General features: G+C 35.2%; 1 protein-coding gene across 1 annotated transcript in view; it reads right to left on the bottom strand.

The window, feature by feature from the left end:
* LOC6037519 (calexcitin-1) overlaps nucleotides 1–20,207 on the bottom strand; it is a 95,168-nt gene that overhangs the window by 29,876 nt on the left and 45,085 nt on the right. The window contains exons 2-4 of the mRNA XM_001847371.2: nucleotides 13,105–13,235; nucleotides 6,279–6,331; nucleotides 6,083–6,202 (exon numbers count right to left, since the gene is read on the bottom strand). Of these exons, the coding sequence (XP_001847423.1) occupies nucleotides 6,083–6,202; nucleotides 6,279–6,331; nucleotides 13,105–13,165 (234 nt within the window). The 5' untranslated portion in view covers nucleotides 13,166–13,235. The remainder of the gene's footprint in view (nucleotides 1–6,082; nucleotides 6,203–6,278; nucleotides 6,332–13,104; nucleotides 13,236–20,207) is intronic.

The following is a 20,207-nucleotide window of genomic DNA, read 5'->3' as shown; positions in this document are numbered from 1 at the left end:
AAATGATTCAAATGATTCAAATGATTCAAATGAGTCAAATGGTTCAAATGATTCAAATGATTCAAATGATTCAAATGATTCAAATAATTCAAATGATTCAAATGATTCAAATGATTCAAATGATTCAAATGATTCAAATGATTCAAATGATTCAAATGATTCAAATGATTCAAATGATTCAAATGATTCAAATGATTCAAATGATTCAAATGATTCAAATGATTCAAATGATTACAATGATTCAAATGATTCAAATGATTACAATGATTCAAATGATTCAAATGATTCAAATGATTCAAATGATTGAAATGATTGAAATGATTGAAATGATTGAAATGATTGAAATGATTGAAATGATTAAAATGATTGAAATGATTCAAATGATTGAAATGATTCAAATGATTCAAATGATTCAAATGATTCAAATGATTCAAATGATTCAAATGATTCAAATGATTCAAATGATTCAAATGATTACAATGATTCAAATGATTCAAATGATTACAATGATTCAAATGATTCAAATGATTCAAAAGATTCAAATGATTGAAATGATTCAAATGATTGAAATGATTCAAATGATTCAAATGATTCAAATGATTCAAATGATTCAAATGATTCAAATGATTCAAATGATTGAAATGATTGAAATGATTGAAATGATTGAAATGATTAAAATGATTGAAATGATTCAAATGATTGAAATGATTCAAATGATTCAAATGATTCAAATGATTCAAATGAGTCAAATGGTTCAAATGATTCAAATGATTCAAATGATTCAAATGATTCAAATGATTCAAATGATTCAAATGATTACAATGATTCAAATGATTCAAATGATTCAAATGATTCAAATGATTCAAATGATTCAAATGATTCAAATGATTACAATGATTCAAATGATTCAAATGATTACAATGATTCAAATGATTCAAATGATTCAAATGATTCAAATGATTGAAATGATTGAAATGATTGAAATGATTGAAATGATTGAAATGATTGAAATGATTAAAATGATTGAAATGATTCAAATGATTGAAATGATTCAAATGATTCAAATGATTCAAATGATTCAAATGATTCAAATGATTCAAATGATTCAAATGATTCAAATGATTCAAATGATTCAAATGATTACAATGATTCAAATGATTCAAATGATTACAATGATTCAAATGATTCAAATGATTCAAATGATTCAAATGATTCAAATGATTGAAATGGTTCAAATGATTGAAATGATTCAAATGATTCAAATGATTCAAATGAGTCAAATGGTTCAAATGATTACAATGATTCAAATGATTCAAATGATTACAATGATTCAAATGATTCAAATGATTCAAATGATTCAAATGATTCAAATGATTCAAATGATTGAAATGATTGAAATGATTGAAATGATTAAAATGATTGAAATGATTCAAATGATTGAAATGATTCAAATGATTCAAATGATTCAAATGATTCAAATGATTCAAATGATTCAAATGATTCAAATGATTCAAATGATTCAAATGATTCAAATGATTACAATGATTCAAATGATTCAAATGATTCAAATGATTCAAATGATTCAAATGATTCAAATGATTCAAATGATTCAAATGATTCAAATGATTCAAATGATTACAATGATTCAAATGATTCAAATGATTACAATGATTCAAATGATTCAAATGATTCAAATGATTCAAATGATTGAAATGATTGAAATGATTGAAATGATTGAAATGATTGAAATGATTGAAATGATTAAAATGATTGAAATGATTCAAATGATTGAAATGATTCAAATGATTCAAATGATTCAAATGATTCAAATGATTCAAATGATTCAAATGATTCAAATGATTCAAATGATTCAAATGATTCAAATGATTACAATGATTCAAATGATTCAAATGATTACAATGATTCAAATGATTCAAATGATTCAAATGATTCAAATGATTCAAATGATTGAAATGATTCAAATGATTGAAATGATTCAAATGATTCAAATGATTCAAATGAGTCAAATGGTTCAAATGATTACAATGATTCAAATGATTCAAATGATTACAATGATTCAAATGATTCAAATGATTCAAATGATTCAAATGATTGAAATGATTGAAATGATTGAAATGATTGAAATGATTGAAATGATTAAAATGATTGAAATGATTCAAATGATTGAAATGATTCAAATGATTCAAATGATTCAAATGATTCAAATGATTCAAATGATTCAAATGATTCAAATGATTCAAATGATTCAAATGATTCAAATGATTCAAATGATTACAATGATTCAAATGATTCAAATGATTACAATGATTCAAATGATTCAAATGATTCAAATGATTCAAATGATTGAAATGATTCAAATGATTGAAATGATTCAAATGATTCAAATGATTCAAATGAGTCAAATGGTTCAAATGATTCAAATGATTCAAATGATTCAAATGAGTCAAATGGTTCAAATGATTCAAATGATTCAAATGATTCAAATGATTCAAATGATTCAAATGATTCAAATGATTCAAATGATTCAAATGATTCAAATGATTGAAATGATTTAAATGATTTAAATGATTGAAATGATTCAAATGATTCAAATGATTCAAATGATTGAAATGATTCAAATGATTGAAATGATTCAAATGATTCAAATGATTCAAATGAGTCAAATGGTTCAAATGATTCAAATGATTCAAATGATTCAAATGATTGAAATGATTCAAATGATTCAAATGATTCAAATGATTCAAATGATTCAAATGATTCAAATGATTCAAATGAGTCAAATGGTTCAAATGATTCAAATGATTCAAATGATTCAAATGATTCAAATGATTCAAATGATTCAAATGATTCAAATGATTGAAATGATTTAAATGATTTAAATGATTGAAATGATTCAAATGATTCAAATGATTCAAATGATTCAAATGAGTCAAATGGTTCAAATGATTCAAATGATTCAAATGATTCAAATGAGTCAAATGGTTCAAATGATTCAAATGATTCAAATGATTCAAATGATTCAAATGATTCAAATGATTCAAATGATTCAAATGATTCAAATGAGTCAAATGGTTCAAATGATTCAAATGATTCAAATGATTCAAATGATTCAAATGATTCAAATGATTCAAATGATTCAAATGATTGAAATGATTTAAATGATTTAAATGATTGAAATGATTCAAATGATTCAAATGATTCAAATGATTCAAATGAGTCAAATGGTTCAAATGATTCAAATGATTCAAATGATTCAAATGAGTCAAATGGTTCAAATGATTCAAATGATTCAAATGATTCAAATGATTCAAATGATTCAAATGATTCAAATGATTCAAATGATTCAAATGATTCAAATGATTCAAATGATTCAAATGATTCAAATGATTCAAATGATTCAAATGATTCAAATGATTCAAATGATTCAAATGATTCAAATGATTCAAATGATTCAAATGATTCAAATGATAAAATGATTGAAATGATTCAAATGATTGAAATGATTCAAATGATTAAAATGATTGAAATGATTCAAATGATTGAAATGATTCAAATGATTCAAATGATTGAAATGATTCAAATGATTCAAATGATTCAAATGATTCAAATGATTCAAATGATTCAAATGATTCAAATGATTCAAATGATTCAAATGATTCAAATGATTCAAATGATTCAAATGATTGAAATGATTTAAATGATTTAAATGATTGAAATGATTCAAATGATTCAAATGATTCAAATGATTGAAATGATTGAAATGATTAAAATGATTGAAATGATTCAAATGATTCAAATGATTCAAATGATTCAAATGATTCAAATGATTCAAATGATTCAAATGATTCAAATGATTCAAATGATTCAAATGATTCAAATGATTCAAATGATTCAAATGATTCAAATGATTCAAATGATTCAAATGATTCAAATGATTCAAATGATTCAAATGATTCAAATGATTCAAATGATTCAAATGATTCAAATGATTCAAATGATTCAAATGATTTAAATGATTATTCAAATGATTGATATAAATGAAATAAATCAAATCAATCAAATAAGTCAAATGAATCAAACACATCAGTTGATTCAATCGTAAATTTCTCACAGTGCCCACACCGAAGACTCCAAGCTGTGGCCACGGCAGTGTCTTGTCAAATCTTCTGTCTTTCTGAGCCCGTCCCCTCCGGATTTTGTTCGGGCGCGTTGAGTTTGTTTCTGAGAGCTGCCGGAAGCAAAATTCCACTCATTATGAGCCGAGTTGGTGCTGAAGCTGAAATTTAAATTGTCACCGCCAGCAGCAGCAGCGCCGCACGGAACAAACGGAAAGTTGCCCGGCAAAGTTGGGTAAAGTTCTCCGGTTTGGGAAGGCTTGGACTTGGACTTTGAGAGGGAAGGAGCAAACATCGATGTTTGTCTTTAAGTTGGATGACATTAAATTAGTTTGTTTTGTTGGAGAGCAAGTTGAGACCGGAACTTTTGAAATGAATTGGCTTTTTTTTCTTAAATTAATCGTTAAATTTTTAATAAGTTTTAATATTGTCTAACTTTATCATAGATATCATATTTTTTCATTAAGAAAACTCATGTTATTTTTAACATAGAAAATTTATAACAATCAAAAATCAAGCCAAAATGTAATTTTTAAAAAGTTCAAACCGTTCTAGTGTTTAAAAATCATGAGGCAAATTGTTTTGTTTTGGCAAAAAGAGTGTTTAATGGAATTTTAATTATATTTTTTGCTTTTTTTTTATTTACGAGTGTATTGCTTCTGGATCGTTAAATAAGCGCTTTTTCGAGAACCAACAAAAATTGAATCGTGGAAGCTATCAAGAATTCAATCGTGAACAAAGCATTGAATCGTCGATTTCGAGAATAGCTGAAATCATTCCTAGCAATTCTAATCCGTTCGATTGTTCCTCGTATACCCTTTTGTATTGTTGTTTGGGAGCTAAATACCGTGAAGCTCAGCAGAAGAATGCTAATTAAATTTCTTTTCTCTTTGGAGAACTCTGTGGAGGTTAAATTGAATACAATCCTTGATTTGCAAATCAGCGAAAATTCCAACCAAGAATGTTTTCCAATTGAACTTTGCCCCACTAAACATTCAATTCGTGACAGAATACAACCGTATCTAACGCTCAATCGACCCAACCCAATTTGAAAAGTGTCACCCCGGGAGTTCGGTTTCGATTTCTGTTCTGGGAGAGTAATAAGAAATTACTTTTTTTTGTAAAGCTCTACACAGTAATTGACTGAAAAATAAAAAAAATGGCAGACTGTCAAAAATTTCGAAATTGATTCATGATGAATTAATGATTTGTCAAATAGAAATTTTACACTCTTGAAGTCTCTTCAAATATTCTCTTTTAAATACAGTTTTTTGATCCAATTTTTACATTAAAGTTGCTGTGAGTTTTGTACAATTTTACATATTTTGTTTTTCAATGGTAACTTTGATTTTTAAAAATATTTTTTATCTGTGAAACATTTGATCTTCCCACGAAACGCAACCCTTCCGAAACCCAACGATCAATCATCGGCAACAAATCAAGAAATCAACCCATTTGTCCCTTCGACAGACCATTTCTTCCCCGGGGGACCCGAACCGTATTGGGGAAGGGATCTTCCCCTCCCTTCCTTTCTCATGACCAATGATAAGGGTTAACCACTCAATTTCACCGAGCTGGTTCGTTAGCGAAATTTACTTTTCCTTTTACGAGCCAGGCCACCCACCCATTCAAACTGGGTTCCCATTCTTCGCCCGGAAGAGTGAAACTGACTAATGAAAAAGGAGAAAATATCAGACGATTCGATTTGTTGGTTGATAAATGTTTCAATCGAAACATTTGAAAAGAGCTCAGAACTATTCGATTTCGTTTACTTATTGATTGTTATTTAAGAAAGTATTGGTATAATGTGAACTATTTCAAAAATTAAATTTATACAATTTGAACTTCACAAAAAATACCGAATTGACTGTTATATGAAAGATCTGCGTCCCGTTGTCTGTGGTAAGCATCCAGACAGCCTTTTTTACATGGCTGATTTTACTCACCTGACCGTCGTTATCGGAGTCGGCCTTCGTCCGCAGGCCGTCCCAAATTTTGAACATCGAGTCGTGGGTTTCCTTGTTCTTGGCGTTTCCCACCGGCCAGCCGCGCAGTTCGCAGATTTTCTGTTGATTTTGAAGGGATGATTTCAGGGTTTTTTTTTATCAAGTAACAAGTCCTGTTTGTTTAGTATCTACTTACCATGATTGCAAGCTCGAAGTCCTTGCGGTCAATTTCACCGCTCTGGTTGATGTCTGTAAAAGCAAAAAGAGTTGGGTTTGTGGTTAATTGACTGTCCAAAAGCTCGTAAAAAGGGTGGCAGCACATTTCGAAAGTAAGTGCATTCCAAGACTTATTAAAAACGCAAATAAAAACTTCTGGAGCAGCTGTCACTCTTTCAAGCTGAGTTTACTCTGATTTTACCCCAGCAATTTATCGCCAGCTTTCCGCATGCATTTTTCGAAGGCAAGTAAAAACTCTCCACTTCACCGCCATAATCTGACAACCGAAATATTACTTCAAATTTTCCCACACATGAACATGGGGAAGCACACCTGCAGCAAACAGCGTTTTATTTTCCAACACTTTATTTCCTCAAACGACCATGACATGATGCAAACTCATAACTCAAGCTCGCTGCCACACCACCAAACAGATGAGACCGGGACTGACAGTTTGGTGAGAGAATCTCACCTGTGGTTTTTCATTGCGAGGAAAAAAGATTTAAAAAAAACATGCATGGCTTTACGTCAAGGTATTCAAGGTATTTTCTTCTACTTTTTAGAGATAAACGCTATCAGTTTTCTCATTCTCATCTCATTCTCATCTCATTCTCATCTCATTCTGATCTCATTCTCATCTCATTCTCATCTCATTCTCATCTCATTCTCATCTCATTCTCATCTCATTCTCATCTCATTCTCATCTCATTCTCATCTCATTCTCATCTCATTCTCATCTCATTCTCATCTCTTTCTCATCTCATTCTCATCTCATTCTCATCTCATTCTCATCTCATTCTCATCTCATTCTCATCTCATTCTCATCTCATTCTCATCTCATTCTCATCTCATTCTCATCTCATTCTCATCTCATTCTCATCTCATTCTCATCTCATTCTCATCTCATTCTCATCTCATTCTCATCTCATTCTCATCTCATTCTCATCTCATTCTCATCTCATTCTCATCTCATTCTCATCTCATTCTCATCTCATTCTCATCTCATTCTCATCTCATTCTCATCTCTTTCTCATCTCATTCTCATCTCATTCTCATTTCATTCTCATCTTATTCTCACCTCATCACCAATTGTGATCGAATTTTGATTCATTTCAAAATTCAATAATTGAGTCTGTGTTTACTTTCATGTCAATCAATTTGCGATTCGACTGCTTGGTAAACAAGCAAAATCATGCAAAAATAACGAGCATGCAATGTCGAAAATGACATCTTTTCAGCCAGTTCGAGCAGCTGTTGAGCGCGCTCGCGAAAAAGTCCTGTTCAGACATGTGTTTTTCCGGTTACCAAAAAAAAAAAAAAAGCATGGAAGTAAACAAACAGTAAAATAACTCGGCACGATGATGATTTTATTGGCCCCCTGGCGGAGAAGTGGAGCTAAGGCGGGTGCTGCAAAAATTGTGACTTTGATTGATTTTTGCCGACTTTCGGGCGAACGGGGAGGGGGGCTAGTTGGACGGTAGAGTTTCACCCACCAAAGGAATTTGGGACGTCCCGTTTCGGGTTGGGAGTGAATCTGTGGCGACGGTCTCGCTGGAAGAATATTTAAACCTCACATTTTTGTCCTGTCAAACGGTGCAGGGTGGGGACGTCTGTTCGGGAAGGAATGTTAGTCTGTTAGGGAAGAATTTACGACAATTGGTCGCATCTCGTTATCCTTGCCGGGTGAATCCCTTCCGGAAAAGGGACCAGTTTGTCACATCTGAAAGGGCCACAGCCGGAAGCTTATTTCCGCGAATTTATATGAGGATGTATGTGTAGACATAAACTGTGGTAGGGTGATAACTTGAAGGAAGGAGCTCAAGGTACGGAAATTTATGGCGACTGATAAAGTAAGCTTCCCAGGGTTGAGACATTTACTGCGGAGATAGAGCGGAAAATTTGGTGATGGGTCGTAAAACTTGAAATCATGCTTAAATTCTATTAACAAACATCCAAAATGTCGTCTATTTTCAAACCAATAACTACATTATCTCTCGAATCTACTGCACACTTTCCTTTCTTGGCCCTCCCTAAACTAACATCATCATCAGGGCTCCAGGATTATTCGCTCGAAGAACCGTTGTATAAGTGAATTGATGGGTTTGTTCTTGGCCCAAGTTCGATTCTCTCCTTGATTCTCTCCATTTTCTTCCCCCCCCCCTTAAGTCGAAAGTGCAATTTACTTTACGTTGTTACATGGCGCACTCAGTACTGGAGGCAAGCTCACAGGGACAGAGTAGGTAGGTACATATCGAAAGAGATGTTACACAATTGAGTGATTTGAATAATGAGTTTACATACGGAATTTGATTAGGGACATGGTGTAGTGCAAGTTGATTGATTAGTTCTCTGGTGAGAAGGTGTCAGACGATGGTTTGGCAATGTTTTGTTAGCTTTGGAATGTAGCTTTTACATTTTACAAGAATTTTAAAAATTGATTATATTTTAATCTCTTTCATATTAAAAATCAAAAAAAAAACTTTGGATTCATCCATTTTTCTCAAATACGATACGATTAACTCGTCGATCTGTTAAAATTTTTGGCAGAGTTGCCATATTATCAAATTTTAGGACTCATCAAAAGTGGCATTCAAATATCTAAACTTAACGAAAATACTGATTACATTAGACAATTATTTTGATAATTGTACTGATGATTAAATATCTAGTGTTTTTCTTGAAACGATCTTTTCAGCTACACAGTAAAAAAATCATGGTAAAATTACATCTATGAAGGGGAACATCTCCTATGTCAGAAAAAAGGTTTAATTTTACCATTAATAATGTGTAAATTTCCATCTGGCGGACGCCACAAAAAAAATATCTGCAATCTCAAAAAATATCAAATCGGCGATAGTTATATCTAGCTTATAGAGTTCGAACCCCAACCCGCACGGCCAACTCGTCGCTGTGTAAACTGAACAATCAAAGCCGATGTACCTCTAATTAGGGGAAATATACCCATTTTAAGCCTAATAAGCGGTCGCGTTTGAATGATGCTGGATAATCTGGAGTGTTCCTGGAAATTTAAAGATTTTTTCAGCACGATTTGACCTTCCGGTGTCATTAGACGGTAAAATGTTAGGAAAACCCAGAATATTGTCCCATTGGTCGGTTCCCGTAACCGGTTCCGGTGGAAATCCGGATTGGCCAAAATTCTGCGAAATCTTCAAAATTTTAAAATTTGTTGCTCTTTATGCGAAAAAAACATACTATTGCTTCAAACAATCAATACAAATTGAAAAACTTGTTTGTCCAAGCATATCCGAAGGTGTTTTATCGAAAATGTGGCCATTGAGAACCGGTTCTGGCCAATCCGGATCCGGAAACTAGAAAACATTCAAGCAGTTTTTTTTTCAAAATTCCTATGTGTCAGACAATTCAGAAAAATGTGGTGTTAAAGCATTCTTTGCTACTTTATATTATCAGAATTCCAAAATATGGCCAAGAGGCCAATGGGAACCTGTTCTGACTGCTCCGGATCCGGGAAACAGTGGTCACGTGACATTTTTATTGAATTTATTAAAACGTTGTTTTAGTTACCAGCATTTTAAAATTCCTTGAAAAAAATCTAAATTTATTTATAGCCAGAATCAGAAATGTGGCCAAATGCCCGTCCGGAACCTGTTCTAAATGTTCCGGATCAGGGAACCAGGACACTTGACAATTTTATTTAAATTTAAAAAGAATATTTTAGTTTGAAAATTTCTTAAACTGAATCAAAATTAATTTAAAATCAGATTCAGAAATGTAGCTAAATGGCCAACCGTGGACAAAATTCAAGATTCCTGGATAACAAATCAGGATAAGAAATGTGGCCAACCGGAACCTGTTTTAAATGTTGTTAAAATGATGTCAAATATTTTAGTTAAGAAATTTTGAATCTGAATTTATTTAAAATCAAATTTATAAATGTGGCCAATGGGAACCTGTTCTAATAAATGCAGATCAGAAAAACAGTGGATAGTTGACAATTTAACATTTCAACGCCCAAGGCTCAAAAAAAGTTGAAACGGTAACTTCAACTCGCTGGTTCTCGGGCATAACTCAACCAATCAAAATGATTCTTCTTTCCAATGATTTGTTATGATGTCTTGATGATTCTAGAACTTTGCAGTCCTTAATTTTATCAAATCTGTATTTTTTGCGGGCCTACTTGATTTACATGGCAGGGGGTACCGGCCTAGAGAAGGTTGAGAATCGCTGCCCTAAAGAAATGACTTGAAATTGTGGAAAATTTTCTAAGTCAGGATGGCACATTTTGGTATTCTTTTGGTATTACAGTGTTTTATCAAATTCCTCTGAAACTATGGGAAAATTTTGACCAATTTTGACAAAATAATTAATTTTGCACTAAAATGATGTCTCAAAGCGAATGCTTTCATTGAAAACCGGAAATTTCGAACTTGATTTTAAACATTTTTGATATACCCCCTACAGAAATGACTTGAAATTGTGGACAATTTTCTAAGTCAGGATGGCACATTTTGGTATTATTTTGGTATTGAAAGGTTTCATCAATTTTCTCTAAAACTATGGGATTTTTTTTACCAATTTGGAAAAGATAATAAATTTTGCGATAAAATGACTTGAAAAAAAAAACAAATACTTTGAAAAACGAGTCAATCGAAAGATTATTGAATTTTGGTGAATTTCAATCCAGTTTTATTTTAATAACACTTATTTTTAAATCTTGTTATTTTTCAGAATCTTCAAGAACTTCATGCTCAGGCCGTTCATCAATGACAAATGCATTCGGTGTGGTGAAGAATATCACTAAGAACAACATGGAATCATCAGGTGAGTAGATTTGGCTGCTGCATATGGATCATTTCCGTTTTTTCACTAACTGCAACTGCTGCACTAAAAATGGTATGAAAATACCAAATTTTGGTATTACTTGTTCAAATACCAGCGACCATAATGTGCTCTTGGTTGCCCAGTAATAGATGGTAAAATACCATCAAATCATACCAAAATCATGTATGTGGAAGACCACAGGAACACCAAAATATGATTTTCCAAGGGCGCGGGAATACCTAAAATTAAAACCATGGCAATACCAAGTTTTGGTATTCAAGCAATGTTCAAAAATCCAGAAGACCTCAACTTGGTATTGAAATGGTTCTATTTTGAGGTATTATTTTACCCTTGGAATAACATGGTTTGGTATTGTTATGCCCTTCTACATACAAGACTTTGGTATGATTTCATGGTATTTTACCATCTATTACTGGGCAACCAAGGGCACATTTTGGTCGCTGTTATTTGCCCAAGTAATACCAAAATTTGGTATTCCCGTGTTATTTACCCCTGCTCGGGGGAATTCCTCGGAGGCAGTCGTTTCAAAAAAAGGTGAAACGATGTTTTCGGTCGCAGAAATTACAGATTTGTTCAAATCAAGTTCTGCAAAATTTTAGGATCATCTAGACATCCTTACAAATCACTGGAAAGAAGAATCATCTTGATTGGTTGAGTAATTGTCGAGAACTAGCGAGTTGAAGTTACGTCCGTGTAAGTTGGACATGCGTTGGGCGTTCCAATGTTAATTAAATTTATTTAAAAAAAACATAGTTACTGGATTTTTATGATTCCTGTCAAAAATCTGAATTTATTTAAAATTAGTTTGACATTTTAATTAAATTACAGGGAGCGGCCGTGGCTGACTGGTTACGGTGTTTGCTTTGTAAGCGAATGGTTCTGGGTTTGATTCCCATCTGCTCCCAACGAGAAAGTTAAGAACACAGAAATTTGAATTGATGAATATGAACGAAAAACCAAAGTCGCTCGAGGCGGGGTTCGATCCCCGTCCTTTAGATTGGTAAGCAAAAATGCTAACCACTAGGCCATGACAACTTGGTGAGCATAGACTGCAATTAGGAATACTGTTACAACCAACCCGCAACGCCTTTCGAGGTGTATCCTAGGGTTCTACCTCTCCTACTAACATTGAGTCCAAAACCTCCCTTCAAACATCTATACCACTAAGGTGACGTAGGGGTCCTTGCGCACTTTAAATAGGTGTTTACTAACGATCCTCCTCATCCCTGAGGATAGCTTGGACCTGGCCCGGACCCCTTATGCCCTGGGTTGTATTACACACTCATCAAAAGATGAAGACATGGTAACTCCCGTGTTGGATTATTGTTCCGGATGAGGGTCTAACACAACCACAAGCGTTGTGGAGCCTTCCGGTGGTGGGGCGTCTTCCAAATGCTAATGCTAATGCTAATTTTGACATTTTAATAAAATTTACTTTAAAAACAAAGTTCCTGGATTTATAAGATTTCTGTTAAAAAATCAGAGTTTATTTAAAATTATTTTGACATTTTATTTTAAAGACATAGGGGAACAGCATCTAATTCTAGCGTGCCTCTAATGTTTGCAGGTCAGAACTTCGACATTCAATTAAAGCTAATTAAAAGCGTTTTCAACTTAACTCAAGTGATAAATAGCTCAATAAGAAGTGAGCAAGCAAGTTTCTATTAAAAGATTTGCAAAATTAGTTGTTTAAATAGTGAAAATTAGCAAATTGGATGGAGTTAGGAGCGAGTGCTTAACCTGCCAAACATAGGAGAATTTCCCCTAGTTACTGGATTTATAAGATTTCTGTTAAAAAATCAGAATTTATTTAAAGTTTTTTAATCAATATGTATGACTTGGCTTATAGAATTTTTTGACAGCATTTTCGAGAAGCGATTTTTTTTTTGCTCTAGAAGAAATGTTAAATGTAAGGTTAACCCTTCATATAACTAAAACTTTATCAGGAAAATAAAAAGTAATCAAATTAAGGAAGCAATACTTACCAAAGAACACGTGGAACACGTACAGCAGCTTCTTCTTGCGGAATTCCGAGATGGCGGCCATTTTTGGTGTTGTTTTATGCTTTCAAGCGAATGGTCCCAAACAGGATGATTACTGTTACCTCCGTGGAAGTCTGAAACAGAAAAACAAAGAAGAAGAAAATCGTTTCTTTATCATTTTGTTTTTTTTTCAGTTCATTTAACAGAAAATATAATATATAAAAAAAACAACGTTGGCATCACTGAAGATTCTCGTCACTGTGATCAAAAAATAATCCCTTTCCGATGGCAAATGACTTTATTTTTTATGGTATTCTCTCCGTTTTTCCAAACAACAAATAAATCGCTATTTTTCTCTTTCATTACTCAAAGGCAAACGTGCCCCGTTATGGGAGAAGAAAAATCGAAATAAACTCCCAGGCGGATTAGCGCCGCTTTGACTGTGTGACAGTCTTTTGGTTGGGAAATTTCCCATTTCCCAAATCGACAAATCCAGTGCTACAGTGTCGTTTCGGCTTTGAGTAATATTTATTTATTTTTAATACTATTCAATACGGTTTCTGTTCGATTGCGTTTGTGTTATGCATTTTTTTGAGGGAGTAACATTTTAAGATGATTTTTTTTTATTTTTAAGAAATTTATAAACGAATCTGAACCAAACTAGAAATAAATTAATTATTGTTGGTGTCTTGATCCCAAATAAAAGAACCGTCCATACCGGGTGATAAATGGGAAACTTTTTTCTGAAGGTTATGAGAAGCCAAAAAAGTTGAACACAAAATTGGCAAATCCTTTGCGACACACATTATTCAAATTTCGCTTCGCAACGAGTATTGTGCTCTGCACAGCGAACTGGAGAAAGTCTGTTGAAAAGTGCAACGTTTTGGAAAGTGCGAGCCGATATGGCAATTGACATTTCATTGGTTTCCTCGGGTGGAAAGTTGGGCTGACAAAATAGCATATTTTGAATAAAGATGTCAATGGTTCAAAATTGGATGAATGGATGAAAGAAATTTTTGTATTTGATCCAATATAAAAGAGAACTCACCCAATATGGATAACAAAATCTAGGGAAATAAATGTATACAGTTGCAACAGCTTATTGAAATCAACACAATACCACAAGGTTCATTTTAATTGCTTGATGGAAACCACAACCCGTAAACGCATGCCAAACATGCTCCTTTGCCTCCCATGAGTTTGTCCAGTAAATCATATTTGCACAACACGCGAGTTCGCTCTCGTTCATAGAATTTCAACCACAACTACCGCAAAAAAGCCATAACAAGCTGCATTTGATGTCATTTTGATTATGGAGTAAAACCAAACATGAGGAAATTTTATCATTTTAGAGCCAAATTCAAGACAAAAACGCCTGAATGCATACAGTTTTTCCTCGTAATTAGATGGAGCTACTGAGATTTGCTAATCTTGCATCAAACCTTGCATGCAAGCTGAGATCTTGGTGCCATTTGCAGCTGGATCAACAATCGAAACGGTTACTAAAGAAAACAAAAATGGTACACAATTTCCAGCACGATTTCGTGACTGACCACACTTTGCTTCGGCGGGACACGACACCAGCTTGGCCCTTCAAATCGTGGCCCCAGGCACTTCCGGTGATTTGCACAGGAAGAATGTTGTAGAAACATTAACCTCCCCAGAACCACAACACTTCATTAGAACGTAGTGGAAAAATTCACATTATTTCCCCCTGGCTCACATTCCGCCCTCTCATGAAGTACAATTATGACTTGGGGAAAAGAAGGAGCGCCTGAACGCTCGCTACACGATGACAGATCTTTTCTGTTATTTTTTTGTATTACTCGTTTCTACACCTCCCCGAAAGTATGCTTCCACTTGCCTGGTCGCGCATAAAGCCCAGTCAGCGCGCTCCTGGCGAAATTCAATCAGTTCCGGAATATTAATTTCGATAACGGTGATATGACAGTCTTTTGATCGATATCGGATTTCGTCGTCGCACAATCGCGCTTGTAACTCGACTTGGGGATGGACCGATAGAAGTAAGTACACTTGGGCTTGATCAGAACGTTTGGGGGACTGGGCACTCTCAAAATAATTTCCTTTTAATTTCCCTAAAATTCCCGAGGCGCTAAGTTTTTATTTAGTTATTGAAAAGCAATTTTTTTTTCAAAATCAGACTAAATTTTAAAGAGCAGCGGTCAAAAGTTGTGCTCAAACCTAGCTTTCAATCAATTCCGAAAAAAAGATATAACATTTTGGACAGTGTCTGATCCAAAGAACTCAATCCGTGGAAAAGCCCACCCACCTTAAGAAGAAGGAAACCGAGTGACGAAGTGAAATTCTGCTTAGGGAATTTGCTTTCGCTTTGATTTGGATCATCATCATGCATAAAACATCACACTTTTTGGGCGAGAGTGGGTGGAGTTGTGGGAAGGAGATGGGGTATATCGATTCCACGGCCAGTGGGTGCAGCCCGAGCGTGCCGCTGTGGGAGCTTTGGAATAAGTACACACAAAGTTCGGCTGAAAGCTTTTGGTTTAAGTTTGGAAGATTTGAAGCAGATTCGATATCAAATTCATGTCAAATTGATATTTTGACCATTTTCCTGGGTTTTATCTAGGGTACAATTGAAAAGATAATTTTGAAGTTTACTTGTGAAACTAGAAACAGAATGCTTTTCATCATAAATCCAATAAATGACGACAAATAAAATCAGAAATCAATCACTCACTTCCGATTGAATCACGTGAAACGTCAGCCTGAAACGGATCGTGAGTGGTGATTCCGAAACATAGGATTACTCAGTTGATCAAACCTGAATGAGAAAATTCTGCAAAATATATAGTAAAATTCGTTCAAATTTGTCAGATTTCCCGTTCACTAATAGGGGAACAGCATCTAATTCCAACGTGCCTCTAATGTTGGCAGGTCCGAACTTTGACATTCAATTAAAGCTAATTAAAAGCGTTTTGAACTCAAATCGAGTGATAAATAGTACCATAATAAGCGAGCAAGTAAATTTCTCTCAAAAGTTTTGCGAAATTAGTTGTTTAAATAGTGAAAATCAGCAAATTGGAAGGAGTAAGGAGCGCGTGCTAAACCTGCCAAACATACGAGAATTTCCTCTATCTGCGTAGGTTCTTTTTTGACCAAAACTGAGTGATTTAAAATAAAATGATTGCTCAAAGAGTAGTGAGAGTATGACAATAAGAGCGAGAGAGAGAGAGAGAGAGAGAGAGAGAAAGAAAGATAGAGAGAGAGAGAGAGAGAGAGAGAGAGAGAGAGAGAGAGAGAGAGAGAGAGAGTTTTTTTATTCATAACTTCCACACGCTTGGGGCAGCTGCGGTCCGTGGCTTCGAGCAGTTGGTACACCGCTTCGACTCTGCTTCTTGGACTTTGCACTCGTCCGTCTTGTGGGGACCCCCACAGTTGTTGCACTTTCCCTTGAGGTGACAGTTACTGGTTCCATGACCCAGCAGCAAGCATGAGCAAGCAGTTCCTGCACTGGGTCACGTTCGGCCGCTTGTTCCGGTCGGCCTCCCACCGGATGATATTGCTTGCCACAACATTCATTGCAGAGAGCTTCTTCAGATCGGTGTATCCCTTGGGGAAGACCACAATGTACGGAGTTTCGTCCACGGTGGACTTTTCCTTCCGCTTGATGACATGCACCTCCAGCGCGTCCAGCTTGAGATCCCTCTTCAGCAGGTACTTGACCTCATCCGGTTTCAGTTGATCAGGTAAACCACGAACAACGACCCGGTGAAATCGTTCGCTTCTTCGGCCGTGGGTGTAAAATTCCACTTTCTTCCTCTGGAGAAGCTCCTGCAACTTGTCAAAACCTTTGACAGAGAAGCAGATCACCTTGGTTCCAATTTCGGGTTAGTTTGTAAATAGGATCGAAACCAAATTTACAACTTTCCACTATCGCCACGAGCTTGTAAAAATCCGTGGTGTTCTTCACCACAAAAGGTAGTTGCTTTTGTTTACCTGTCGACTGGCTGGGTGGTGGAACCGCCGGGACGTCTCCTCCGCCTGCTGGGCTGGCATTGTTGTTGTTTTTGTTTTCCGCTAGCGGGCTGAACTTGTTGTTGTTGAGCAGATTTTGCTCCACCTTTTCTTCTCCGACGATAGCTCCGGTGACCTCAAGGGACTTCCTCCGCTTCAGATTTCCGGGGATGAGTTGAAAATCATCCGCCTCGGAGGTCTCTTCCACCTCCATCCGTCAAAAAACTCGAGGCAAGCAACGTTGCCCTTAGCGCGCACGTCACAACACGTCTACTCTCTCGAAGCTATCGTAGCCAAGTGAGAGAGAGAGAGAGAGTTTCCAGTAGTGACTGTTCTAGAAGTGACAAATGGGTGCCTACAGCCTATTAATTTTTCAGGCCTGTATAAGGGATTAACATTTTCAAACCATTCTCTGGGCTATTTTTCTGCATTGTTCACCCATCAGGAAAACAATCCTTTTGAGTACTTTTTTCTCAGGGGGAGAGCGAGAGCGAAAACTTGTTTGGTTATTTTTTTTGCAAGACCTTTAGAAAAAGTTTATGTTTGCTCTTTCATCGGAGTTATAATTTCACGAGTGAAATGGGTAATTTTTTGACATTTTTTGGGACTAAAATTAAGTGATAAAGTACACACTTATTTTCATTTATTCCATCCTTGTTTACCAGTCCAATCAATTTTTTTTTGTAATTTTGCTCGTTATTTTTGCTTAAAAATTATTTTTGCATTTGAGTAGTACCTACTTGAAAAATCATCGTTTTAGAAAAGTATTTCAATATCACTCAGTTTCCCAAAGCAATCTAACCTCAAAGGACCAAATTAGTCGCTCCGGCTTCCCGGATGTGGTCCTCGTTACACTGTGCTTATGTCTTTTTTCACATTTCCTTGTTTGGTCAACCCAGTTCGCCCGTTTTTTTTATGAAACATCAATTCCCGTGGGCAGAGCAAATAAATACAGAGCTGACTTTTACTTCCAAAATGCACTCAGCACCGAAAATGCACTTCGCCACTCTTCTCACTGGACGGCTTACAGCTGATGGCCCGGAAGTGCTCCGCCCGCAAGGACGTGGCCGGACATTGGAGAATGGTTTTCTAAGGTGGATGAATCTACCTATTGAATTCGGGAAGCATTTTTATCATGTTAAAAAGTGAGTTTAGTTTCTTATAAAAAGTTTCAAAGAAACAATAATAAATAAAAAGAGGAGAACAGAGAATTTTTAAAAAGGGAATAATAATAACATAGGGGAAATATGCCCATTTTAATCACTCTAAGCCGTTCGACCAATTCTCATCACTTTCGCCGTTTTCCGCTATAAAATCAATATTTCAGATGTATCAACAATGGAGAGTTGCTTGCTCGCTTTTGTTTGAGCTATTTATTACTTTGGAACAGTCAAAAACACTTTATTAAAGCTGTAATTCATGATCAAAGTGCTGATAGGCCGATAATAGAAATAGGCTGAGAAAGGGTATAGTTCCCCTATGCAGATATTAAAAAGAAGAATCAATTAACTGTAAGACAAGCTTCCTTGAGTATGTCTATGGTTTGCCACACTCTTTGAACAACTGGTGGATTTCTTGAGTAGCATCACTGGTCAGAATCTTTGACGTGGATGCATTTCTTTGCTCTCTTAAATTACTCGCTTTCAAGAAGTTTCACGTTGCCTATAGAAATGGCAAGTATCCCCTTCTTCACTAAAAGGAAGTGAAACTAAATACTCAATTTTACGTTTTAGTTCACTCCCAGCTTCCCTTTGTCCGAAAAAAACAGGGTTTGACTTCAAAAAGAGCGAAAAAGAGTGCACGGTGGGAGCTTTTGTTACTTCTAATGGTGTTTTTGCAAATAAGATGAGATGGTTTAAAAGAAATCGCTTTTCTTGGTTTTTATTTCAACCAGTCCGAAAGTTGAACCGGAACAACCGGACGTCTGAACGAAAGTTGGCAGTGATGGAACGAACTGTTTTGGGAGGCAAGCTGCACACAAGTGCAGCTCAGTGCAACCTCCCCTTCAGGAGATTAGAGTTGTTTTGTGCTAGTAGAGATGTAATTTGTCTAATAAAGATAAAACTTTGCTCGATGTTTGGATTGTGGGAAAATTGTACGGGAAGAGCGGAAAGAGCAATTCATTTTATGGAATTGCACTTGAGAAGAGTGCTGTTTCCAGGGATTGTGAGATTGATTGCCCTAATTGCTCTCGAAGGCTTTGTGTGGTCAGCAGTAAATTGATATGCTCTGAGATGTTCTGCTTTTTGGTGGAAAGTTTTGCAATTCAATCAGTTTTAATTTGAATGTTGTAATATTGGTTTGACAGTGGTATATGATTTATTACAATAACTATTTGTTAAAAATTTGTTTTATGATCTGAAATTTTAAATTGTGTTCATTTCTTTTCAGATTTTAAACATCTGTTTTGTTCATCACGTAGAAACTTATTTGAATAATAAGAAAACTTCAAACAATGTGGCTTGTGGATGACCCCCAACCTAATTTATTGCATGGAATAACAGCATTTAACTAATGTTCACTGTTTTGCCTGAACACTCATCCTTTGTCTTTTTCACTATCTCCTTGATATTCAACAAAACCCAATTTTAAAACTTTATCTATCCTTCCACCCACAATTCTCGGATGCACAAAAATGAGGCGGAAAAATAGCTCGGCAACTGTCCTTCCTTAATCCACCAGAGTGCTCTCCCCACGGACCCACGTGTGTGCAAACCGGTTCGTCGTCACATATTTTATCCGCACCGTGCAAAAATCTTCATGAAAATTTATGTAAATATTCCTGGCGGTCCGCTCCACATACCACCGCTGTTTCCACTCCTGACGAACAGATGGCGCCACCTGGAGCGATTCTTGCCGCTCCAACATTGTTGAACTGGCTGGAAACTCCCTTCCTCGCATTTTTTTTTCGAGGGAGTACAACAGTAAGGAAACAAAAAGGTAGTGTGTGGACCACAGCGGCTACGTTTTTGAATTTTAAAACTGTGAAAAAAATCAGTTTCTGTCAGTGTTTGCCTACCTTTAGGCGTTGAACGCGAGAAAGCGTCATCTGTTGAGACTTTTTTCAGTGTGCACTTCGCAGAATACCTTTCTTCCCCCCTTTCCCTTCTTTT

The sequence above is a fragment of the Culex quinquefasciatus genome, chromosome 1, assembly GCF_015732765.1.
Source record: "Culex quinquefasciatus strain JHB chromosome 1, VPISU_Cqui_1.0_pri_paternal, whole genome shotgun sequence".
Classification (NCBI taxonomy): domain Eukaryota; kingdom Metazoa; phylum Arthropoda; class Insecta; order Diptera; family Culicidae; genus Culex; species Culex quinquefasciatus.
This window is presented reverse-complemented; position numbering and strand designations above follow the sequence as displayed.